This window comes from Hylobates moloch, unplaced genomic scaffold, assembly GCF_009828535.3.
Source record: "Hylobates moloch isolate HMO894 unplaced genomic scaffold, HMol_V3 SCAFFOLD_19, whole genome shotgun sequence".
In the NCBI taxonomy this organism is placed as follows: Eukaryota; Metazoa; Chordata; class Mammalia; order Primates; family Hylobatidae; genus Hylobates; species Hylobates moloch.
Genome location: NW_026652294.1, coordinates 15,697,194 through 15,708,488, shown reverse-complemented (window position 1 = coordinate 15,708,488; position 11,295 = coordinate 15,697,194). Strand labels below are relative to the sequence as shown.

The 11,295-nt window shown below is 47.3% G+C and overlaps 1 protein-coding gene across 1 annotated transcript in view; it reads right to left on the bottom strand.

Moving 5' to 3' along the window:
- Nucleotides 1-725: 725 nt before the first annotated feature.
- Nucleotides 726-11,295, bottom strand: part of CIMIP4 (ciliary microtubule inner protein 4) — a 302,707-nt gene continuing 292,137 nt past the window's right edge. Inside the window, 4 exon segments of the mRNA XM_032138183.2 lie at nucleotides 726-877; nucleotides 1,083-1,193; nucleotides 8,436-8,580; nucleotides 10,433-10,899. Of these exon segments, the coding sequence (XP_031994074.1) occupies nucleotides 780-877; nucleotides 1,083-1,193; nucleotides 8,436-8,580; nucleotides 10,433-10,899 (821 nt within the window). The 3' untranslated portion in view covers nucleotides 726-779.

Below are 11,295 nucleotides of genomic sequence, written 5' to 3'. Positions count from 1 at the left end.
GGCAGCTTCTGGCCAAGTTGATGGAGCAGCTCTGCGAGGCCACGGAGGACCCAGAATGTGCTGCATGGTCTGCAGTTCCTCTGGTCATAGGTGTCTGGCAGGAGTGGTCTGGGCTGCATGGTTCCTCATTCATTACATCAGGAAAGATGGATGCTCTCCCAGCATTCCCAGTGGAGAAAAGAATTTCCCAGAAGGCTGCACACATCCACACGTTTCCTTGCATCATATTGGCCCAAACTGAGTCACATGTGCATGACTGAACCAATAACGTGCAAGAGATGGGGTTGGGGTAGGGGTTAAGAATCACTATGAGACCAATCAAACCCACCACTAGATTGGAGGAAATGTGTGTGGCCAATTCCTCTGAAGCCCATGTCTCATGTGGGGGAGGAACAGATGTCTGGGAATAATTGGCATCTTCTAGGAAGAGCATGTAGTGTAAGATCCAGCAGTGTCCACCATAGGACCCCCTCATATAGGGCATGTGGGAGAAGCCATGCACCCTGGGCTTGAGACAGAGTCTTGCCCAGCTCTCATGTCCTTTCCTGGGATAATGGGTGAAGGTACGTGTGTGTGCACGCGTGTGCAGGAGGGAGGACTAGGGAATAGTTTGAGATCCCAGGGCTTCTATCTTCCCCCAGTTGGTCTCTCCAACACCACACATTGGCCTCCACTCCAATGTGAAGAAAGGCACCAAGCACAGGAGAGGGACTCAGACCTGAGCCTTTCCTTATTGTTAGCACTTTATTTGAGTAGAAGACACCTTTACTGTGTCAAATCTAGTACTTTGAGCTCTTGGATTTGCTGTTTTCCCCATATTTCTCTTCCAGTGCTTTCTGCAAGTTCAGGTTCATAGCATTTTTCTGGTGCCACCGTCCTACAGAGAGCAGGAGAGGAGCCAGCACAGATTAGATCATCCAGCAGTCTCTAGAGTTGCCCAGACCCCAGGGATGACTCATACCTCTTCCAAGTCCACCCCTGGCTCTGTCTCCTGCTCTGGTTTCTCTCCGAACCTTAGAGCCAACACACCCTGCCCGTGGAGGACAGTGCCTGCCTCCCATCACCTGCAGCTCCTCACTTACCCAGATCATCCGTCTTCCTGCCATGCCAGTGTTCTAAGTCCCTCACTGATTTCTCAATGACCTCTGGTGTGTAGGAAGCCTTCATGAGGCTCTTTGTCTCCTCCACAGCCCCTGTAGAATACCATGAAGAAACCCCAAGTCCCAATTCATTTTCAGTCGGATACTCCATGGTTTCCATTGGGTGTCTCCTCAACAACTCTTAAGAAGTAGATATAATTATTATGCCCATTTTACTGTTTAAGTCACTGAAGCACAGAGAAGTTAAGTAACTTGTCTAAAGTCACACAGCTGGTACATGAGATCTAGAACTCAAACCCAGACCTTGTGGCTCCAGGCTCCACAGCTTAAACTATTTTGCTTATGTCTCATTCTAGGCGAAGCACGGTGGCTCATGCCTGTAATCCCAGCACTTTGGAAGTCTGAGGCAGAAGGATCATTTGAAGCCAGGAGTTTGAGACCAGTCTGAACAACAAAGCGAGACCCAATCTCTAAAAAAAAATTATATATATGTATATATAAATTCTATATATACATATATATTCTATAAAATAATAACACGTAAGCTGAGGTGGAGGTCAGGAGAGTAATTAAAGTTATTTTATTTTATTATATATATTTTTTTGAGACAGAGTCTCGCTCTGTCACCAGGCTGGAGTGCAGTGGCTCTATCTCGGCTCACTGCAACCTCCGCCTCCCAGGTTCAGATGATTCTCCCGCCTCAGCCTTCTGAGTAGCTGGGACTACACGTGTACGCCACCATGCCCAGCTAATTTTTGTATTTTTAGTAGAGACGGGGTTTCACCATGTTAGCCAGGATGGTCTCGATTTCTTGACCTTGTGATCCAGCTGCCTCGGCCTCCCAAAATGCTGGGATTACAGGTGTGAGTCACCACGCCCAGCCAGAGTTAAAGCCCTCTAAGGCCCTTATAGTGTTCAGGAAAACACAAATGCCTGGATTAACTTTATAATTTGTTAACTATGCACATAAAAATGTCAAAGGTAACCACTCAAAGAATAAGAGGAGTAGAAAAGAACAAATATCAGATTGAGAAAATAAGAAAACTGATGCAAATCCAAAAAGAGAAAGAAAAAGAAGCCACAAAGAAAATGCAGCACAAATAGAAAATGCAAAATAAGATCATGGAAATAAATCCAAATATTCTATATCAGTAAGAGAATCAATATGAATGAATTAAACCCATTCATTAAAAACCAGATTATGACACTACAGAAAATGTTTTCCAGGTATATATCATTTAAAGCATACTTAAAAGGACAAAAGAGAGGATAAACGTGGAAGAATAGAAAAAGATCTACCCAGGCAAACACTAACCAAAAGCAATCTGGTCTAATTATATCAGGCAAAATAGACTGCAGGGCAAAGGCACGATGAAAAACAAAAACAACCACAATTCATTAAGGTAATGTAATGATTCTGAACTTGCTACATTGAAATAATCTCAAAATAGATAAGGAAAAATTGACAGAACCACAGGAGAAATGGACAAAGCTGCTATTATAGGGGGAGATTTAGAGACACATATTTTAGTAATTAATAGATCAAAGAATATTAATAAGGATTAGAAGATTTGTATGGAAATCATTAACAAGCCTATTCTATTAGACAAATGCAGAATGCCTTATCCAACAGATTATTATTATTATTATTATTAATTATTTTGAGACGGAGTCTTGCTCTGTTGCCAGGCTGGAGTACAGTGGCACAATCTCAGCTCACTACAACCTCTGCCTCCTGGGTTTAAGCGATTCTTCTTCCTCAGCCTCCCGAGTAGCTGGTCCTACAGGCTATTGTATTGCATTCATATTGCTGTTTTCACCGTGCCTAGTAGGGCTGAGTGTTTGTGGTGCTCAGTCAACAGGCACCACAAACACTCAGCCCTGTTAGGCACTGCACTGTCATACTACGTACACTGCAGTACGATTGACTGATAGAGTAGAAGTGGCTTTGGATAGAAATTCCTCGGTTTGCACCCCAGGAATTTGGCCCCAGATGTGCGCCATCGTGCCCAGCTAATTTTTGTATTTTTAGTAAAGACGGACTTTCACTATGTTGGCAAGGATGATCTCGATCTTTTGACCTTGTGATCTGCCTGCCTCTGCCTCCCGAGAGATTTTTATTTTTTTATTTTTATTTTTATTTTTATTTTTATTTTTTGAGACAGAGTCTTGCTCTGTCACTGGGCTGGAGTGCAGTGGCACCATCTCGGCTCACTGCAACCTCCAACTCCCTGGTTCAAGCAATTCTCCTGCCTCAGCCTCCCGAGAAGCTGGGATTACAGGCAAGTGCCACCACACCCAGATAATTTTTGTATTTTTAGTAGAGACGGGGTTTCACCATGCTGGCCAGGATGGTCTCGATCTCCTGACCTCGTGATCCACCCGCCTTAGCCTCTCAAAGTGCTAGGATTACAGGCGTGAGCCACCGCGCCTGGCACCCGGAGAGATTATTTTTAAGCACACTCAGATCATCTACAAAAATCACCATCTACTGGGCTCTAAAGCGAATCTGAACAATTTCAAAGGATTGAAATCATTACAGGGCTGTGTTCTCCAATGACAGTGACATCAAGCTAGGAGATGGAATCCACCCCAAAGACAAGAGAGCAAACCAAGAAAGAGGAAGACACCAAATAGGGGAAATCAGAATTCCAACAATGGAAAGAAGTGAAAAAAAAAGAAAATCCTTGGTAAGCTGGTTCGGGGATCCCTGGATACCTGGACACAGAGGGAAAAGGACAGGACGTAAGCTACCACTCTGCCTGCTCTGTGACTCAAAGAGACAATGTCCAGGTGAGCCCAGCCAGGGTTTTGATTTGTACTTGGCTTGTCCTTACCACGGGCTGACCCTCTACTCTCCCCTCCCAGCCCTGCTGCATGGAGCAGATGAGGACCTTCATGTTAGCCCACAGGGGTGTTCTGCTCTGACCTCCTTCTTAAGCTGGAGCCACGGTGAGTTGGGAGGCAGAAAATACACAAAGGGCCACTCACCCTGGCCATATTCCTGCAGGCCATCCCACATGGTCCCCCCGCAGCCCTGTCTGGTGCCTGGCTGTGGGAAGCCTATACACCCAGGACTCACGGCCGTGCCAATACTTTCCCCACGTGAAGTTCACTAAACTCTCAGGACACCCAAAGCCAGACTAGGACCCAGAGCCAGCTCCATTTCCCCCCATGCTATTTCCGTGGTAGTGAATAAATTTCATGAGATCTGATGGTTTTACAAGAGGAAACTTCTTTCACTTGGTTCTCATTCTCTCTTGTCGGCCACCATGTGAGACGTGCCTTTCACCTTCTGCCATGATGTGAGGCCTCACCAGCTACATGGAACTGTGAGTCTATTAAACCTCTTTTACTTTATAAATTACCCAGCCTCAGGTATGTCTGTATCAGCAGTGTGAAAATGGACTATATTATATTTAATGGTGTAATGTTAGAATCAAGAAGGAGAAAAGGATGCCTGTTTTTTCTGCTTATATACACCGTTGTCCTAGACAATTCAGCCAGATGCTGATATAAAGGTGAGAAAAATCTAGTGTTTAAGAATTTAAACTCTAGCCTCTGACTGGCAGGGTTTAAATCCCAACTCTGACTGTTCCTACCTGTGTGGCCTTAATTAAGTTATTTAACTTTTCTGTGACTCAATTTTTTTTAATCTGGAAAAAAAAATGGGAATTGTAGCATTTACCACATGGGATTCAGGTGGAGAATAAAAAATATATATAAAGTACTTAGAGCAGTACCTGGCGTATGTTAAATACTATGCATAAATGTAGCCATTATTACTATTCAAAAGCACTCCTAAAGAATCTATAAATAATTATTGGAATTAATCGGTGAGCTGTATAAAGCTTCTGGATATGAGATGAATATATAAAAACAAAAATTGCATTTGTGTATACGGTATCAGCAGCAAAGTTAGAAAGTATAATTTTAAAAAGATATCATTTTCAACAAGCAGTAAAAAAAGAGATTCTCCTAAGTAAGTCTAACAAAAAAAACCTGCATGATGTTTATAGAAAAAAAAATCACAAAATGTTACTGAGAGATGTCGAAGGAAGACTTAAATTAATGGAGGTATATACCATATTCGTATATTAGAAAATTCATTATAAAGCTGACAACAGCCCTTAAATTGAGCTATAGATTCGATGTACTTCCAATCAAAATCCCAACAGGGTTTTTCATGGAAATTTCCGTATATTAATAATATTTGTATGGAAGAGTAAAGGGCCTAGAAACCCAAGACATTAACTGGTGATGGTGGTGGAGGGGTGGCAGTGGGAGTATTGCCTGACCAGATATCAGGCTACTTATAATACCTTGGTGATTAAAAATGTAATATTAGACCAATGGACAGAATAGAGCCTGGAAATCGATCTATGCATGTGTCAAAACCTGATGGATAACAGAGGTACCACTGCAGGTCACTGGGAGGAAAGATGAGCCTATTCAATAAAAGGCACTGAGGCAATCAGTAATCCACATAAAGAAGGAATTGAAAATGAATCCCTACTGGGGAAAGATTTCTGGTGGTGGTGTTCCATTATTTTGAGGGCTGGGCACATAGATGCCCAAGGAGTGCCCGAGCTCATCATCTCCCTCTTTATATAGCTGGGCATGCTGCCTAAAGTTTCCTCAAGCCCCAGTTTTACTGCTTTCTTAAATGGCTAAAACACAAAAGCCATCTACAGTTTTTGAAAATGAATCCCTACTTCATACTAAAAACAAAAATCAACTCCAGGTGGATTAAAGAGTTAAATGTGAAGAGCAAAACTAAATATTTTTGAAGATTGTATAAAAGATGATCTATGATTTAGTGTAGGATAGGAGTCCCTCAACCTGCTCCCCCTGGCAGCTTCTCTAATTCAGTAAATAGCCATCTCGTCCTTCCAGTTGTTCAGGTCAAAACGTTGAAGTCAAGCTTAATTCCTGTCTCTCACCCCAAAATCTATTCATCAGCATATTCTCTTCTCTCTGCCTTATACAAAAATATCCAGAATCCTACTACATCAGGCCACCTTCACCATTACCTCCCTGAGCTGCTATATTGCACAATAGTGCCTTCCAGAATAGTGCAGTGCACTAGCCCAGCTTCCAACACCAAGCCAGCATCATCTCTCCTATCTGGAGTTTTGCAGCTGCCTCCTACCGGTTTCCCTGTTTCTGCCCCAGCTCCCTATGTCCATTCTCCCCATAGCAACTGGAGTGAGCCTTTAACCTGAGCCAAACAGGGCCATTCTCCTGCTTAAAATCCTGGCTTGGTTTCTCATCTCACTCCGAGTAAAGACCTTCCAGCAGGCTTCACGACCCAGCCTGTTTCTTCTGATGTCTTCTGCCTCACTCCTGTGCAGCCATACCAGCCTCACCAACCTCAAACAGCAAGTGTAAAGGCTAACCCCGGGTGGGTGGAGACAGAGAGAGACAGATGGATGGGCACACTGGCAGCACTGTGCTGCAGGGTGAAGCCCTGATTCATAGTGTTTGCCAGTTTCCAGAGTGTAAATACTACTAGCATGGCCAATTTTAAGACAGCATTTATGTGCCAATCAGTTCAGGGAGACAATTGCCTCTTGTGAGCTGGTGCAAGCTGCTATGAGCTCCAGCACACCGTTGGCACAGTTCTACTTCCCAGGCGGGATGATGGGACATGGACATTTTTAAAAATAGATTCTTTTACATTTATGTAGACATTATCATACAAAGTTGTATGGAATAGCTATTAGGTGACCGATAGTTGTTAAAGAGAGAACTGGAAGGCAGGATCTGGAAGGCCCAGAACAGAAAACAAGCAGAACTGTATTCTCGCTTTCCTCCCCCAGCACCATCCCTTCTCCAAGCTCAGAGAAAAATCCAGAAAGGCTTCCAGTGGGTGTCTGGTTCCTCGGGTGACAGGGATCCGAGCCAGGTGGAAGAGGTTTGTCAGGTCCTGGGAGCACTGGAGAGGGCCTGGAGTGAGGAGAGAGGAAGGAGCCGGACCAGAAAGAGCCTCATTTTGCAATGAGGCCAAACCAGAATGTGGGGCAGAGAGAAGGCCCTGCGTGCTGTGACAGGCATCTGAGCCATCCAGAAGACCCTGGGAACAGGATCGTAGCTAGGGAGGTGACTTAGTGGTCAAGAAAAGACTATGAGGCTTTGAAGGCAGAAGGAACACCTGACTTTGAGTCCTAGACACAATACAGACTACTGAGAGTTCTAAGGCAAATGATCCGAAATCTGCCCGTGAAATGGAGCTAATAGCACTCTCCCCACCCCAACCAAACAGGACTACATTGATCCAATAGAAACCTGTAAATGTCAGAGCCTCCAACCCACCCTTCCTTTCTTCCCAGGTGGCACCACCTCCAGGCTCTGGAGAAGGAAAGTGATAGCCTGACAGCTACTGAGTGCTCACGACTTGCCTCGGACAAGCCCCTTCATGTGGCACTTCATAAAGTCCTGCCAATGACCCAGTGAGGGCCATACTCTCATTGTCATCCCCACTGTACTGAGAAGGCAGCAGAGCCTTGGAGAGGTTGAGGATCCCACCTAAGGTCACACCCAGCTAGTGAGTGGCTGAGCTGAGCTTTGAACCAAAGAAACTTGATATTGTCACTGTGATCAAAGGTGCCTGGGATGGGGCTGGGGGAGGGAAGCGGCAGTCCTGGGCCTTCTACCGAGTCCTGGGCCTCCTACTGGCAGATTAAGAACAAGAGGTGGGCAGGGCGCGGTGACTCAAGCCTGTAATCCCAGCAATTTGAGAGGCCAAGGTGGATGAATCACTTGAGCCCAGGAGTTTGAGACCAGCTTGGGCAATATGGTGAAACCTTGTCTCTACCAAAAATACAAAAAAGAAAAAGAAAAGAAAAAAATTAGCCAGGTGTGGTGGTGCGCATCTGTGGTCCCAGCTACTTATGGGGGCAGGGGGGTGGCTGAGGTGGGAAGGTTGCTTTCTTGAGCCTGTGAGGCAGAGATTTCAGTGAGCCAAGATTATGCCACTGCACCCCAGCCTGGGCAACAGAGTGAGACTTCAAAAAACAAAAGAAGGGAAGGGAAGAGAAGGGAAGGGGAAGGGAGGGGAGGGGCGGGCAGGGGAGGAGAGGGGAGGGGAGGGGAAAGACCAGAGGTGCCTGACTGCCAACTGGGACGAATCATCCACACATCAAGGACAGGGGACTGGATGTTCCCAGCACTCACAGGCTGACATAGAGGACACATGGGCATGAAATAAGTGTCCTTGAAGATGTGCCCTGGGGTCCTAGACCCCATATGGAGTGGAAACCCTGAAGGCCTTCCCTGCCCAATGCCTGGGAGACCATGGGTGTTCACAGCCCCACCCTTGCCCTTTGACTTGACCTTGAAACAAGTTTGACCGCGTGTTGTAGCCGAGATCATAGTAGTCTGAGAAGACGGAAGAGATTTCCACAGGGTTCTGGGTCCTGCTGGGCCATGAGCATGCCTTCTTCTGGCCCTCGAAGACTTCATCAATAGCCCTTTGAGCCTGAGCAGGGAGGCAGGGACAACAGACAGGGGATGGAAAAGCAGTGTCAAGCCCCATATCTCCCTCCAACTCCTCCTCCCTTGACCCTGCCCCCCCACCCCGATCCCACCTTTAGCCTGCAGCCCTCAACCTATTCACAGGGCTGGGGAGCTGGAGTACACAAAGGCCCCAGCCCCAACCCCTCTCATCACCCTCACTGCTGTGGGTGGGGGGCATCAAGTTAACGATCATAAAACCTCTTCCAAGCATTGAGCACCTGCTACGTGCAACATTGGGGTGGGGGGTCACTATAGGGTGCCACTCTTCCCACCATTTTATAAATGAGCAAGGCGGGCCTCGGGAGGCCAGAGATCACCCAGTTCACATGGCTGGCAGGCCACAGAGCCCTGGCTTGCCTTCTACAACTGAGGCATCACACAGGGCAGCTCTGGGTGGGTGCTTAACTTTCAACGAGGCCAACTCCCTCTTCATACCAATAGGGAAACTGACATGCAGAGAAGCTGAGCCCAGGCCCAGGGGCAGGACGCTTAGGTTTGAGTTCCAATTCTGCAATATATCGGCTGCTGACTTCAGCAAGCCTCTTCTCCACTCTAGGCCTCAGTTTCCCTACGTGTAAAATGTGAAGGCAGGGTGGAACTGGATGGTCTTTGAAGTGACTTCCAGCTCTGACACTTGCTGGCTCAATGACACTTATGACATAAGTTACAAGTGGGCAGAAAACACAGATTTCTTGATTCGAGCCAGGGACAGTGGTGGCTGAAGAAAGAAAGGACATCTCCCAAGGCTGGGCAGGGCAGTGAGAGGTAGTGACCACAGAGTCAACCTCAAATTGGGACAAGTTCCTCCAAGTGGGGCAGAACATGTCAAGATTGTGACCTTGCAGACTTGCTGGTGGTGGGGTCACCGCACTTTAAGATGACAGAGTGGAAGGGGAGCCTGGGAGAAGCCTGAACCCCGCTTTTGTGACCCAAGCAGATCGTAGCCCCTCCTTGGGACTTGGTTATACCATCTGTTAAAAAGGAAGCAATAACTCCCGCCTGACCTTCCACACAATGCAGTTGCTATGAGGGTTGAGATGGTGGCTTTGAAAATATGTCTCAGAATGCCAGGGCAGAAAGAACACAGCATTTGACCAGAAATGGTAGATGAATTTTATCTCAAGTTTCAGTTGATTCGTAGCGACTGCCTGGAATGCTATATTGGGTGGAAAAGAGTGCTGGCATTGACTAGCAATGTCTGCCATGAATGCAGGCTGGGAGGGTTGTGACACGTACACCATGTATTTGTCAGCCTGATATAGTCCAATTGCCTCGCTTTACAGATGTGGAGACTGAAACCCAGAGAGGGTAAATAACTTATCCAAAGTCACCTAGCATTTAGGAGCAGGTCCAGGATTCAAACCCAAGTCTTCTGATTCCCAATAAATGCTATCCACCCACTAAATGCTGTCTTCTTTGGGAGACTTGTTCAAATGGAAAGCATCCAATTCACACAAAAGCCTTTTAACTGCAAAGTCATTAAGGACCAGAGTTCCAGAATCTGCTGACCCAGTTTGCACCCTCGTCTCGCACAGTTGGGTGAATTTGGTTGACTGACTTAACCCCTCTAAGCCTCGGGCTCCTTATCCATAAAATGAGGACAATAATAGTACCCTCCTCATGGGTTGCTGGGAAGATGTAACAACTTGTTATATGTGAAGTTTAAACAGTGCACAGTGCCTGGCACACAGCAGGTGCTCAGGAGATACTGCTTTCTAGTGGTATTATTATAGGGAGTCTGTACTCAAGAGCGAGTTTATCTTATGTCCTCATTATAAGACTCTGCATCACCCTCCTGGCCCCTGCTGTGACACCTGCTCCTCGGAGACCAGCTGGTCCACCACGTTGCCCCCAAACTTGTGGCGAATGTTGTTAGGCATGATGCTGCCCTTCTGGTTCGTGGACATGCTCCTCTGGTCCTGGGCCCCCAAGCTGGGACCGTCATCTGTCCCCTGGCATGGCTGAGCCCCCTCTCCCAAGATGGCCCTGTTCTCTCTCGAGGAGGATCGAGAGCCCCCATTCTTCAGGGACCTGGACTGTGGGTCCATCCCCAGAGAATCCCTGCTGGCAGCAGTCGGGGGCGGAGGGGGAATCTCCTTCAAGTGGCACTGCCCTAGGGAGCTGCCTTGAGCGCTGGCTCCCTGGGGCAGGGGCTGTGGGGATGACAGACCCTGGTTCTTGAACTTGGAGGTGTCCAAGGAACTGTAGGCGGCTTTCCAGGCGTCCAAGTCCTGCTGGCCCTCCTTGTCATTCAGATGGGCCCCGGTCAAAGTGGTTGTACCTGAGCAGGACAAAGAGAAACAGAGGGGGAGGGAGACAGACACGCAGACAAGGGCAGAAAGTAGAGGGTGGGGAGAGGGGCAGAGATGGGGGTGAGGAGGGGGAACGGACAGACAAAGAGCCCCAGAGCTCCACAGCCAGAGAAGGGGAGAGGGACGGAGAGAAAGCGCAGGAACCAGAGGCATGGGTGGGAAATTAGGAGACACAAAGGGAGAAGAGAGGTCAGCCCGCCGTGCCTCCCACGGGCAGGGTTAGTCCACATTGCCTGGGGCAACAAGGGCTGCTGCCCGAGCCTGTCCTGCCTTGAGGCCTAGCTGTGTGACCACAAGCAAGGGACTTGGCCTGTCTGTGCTTTCATGTCCCTGGCTCCATTTGGGTAGTTCCCTTCCCCACTTTT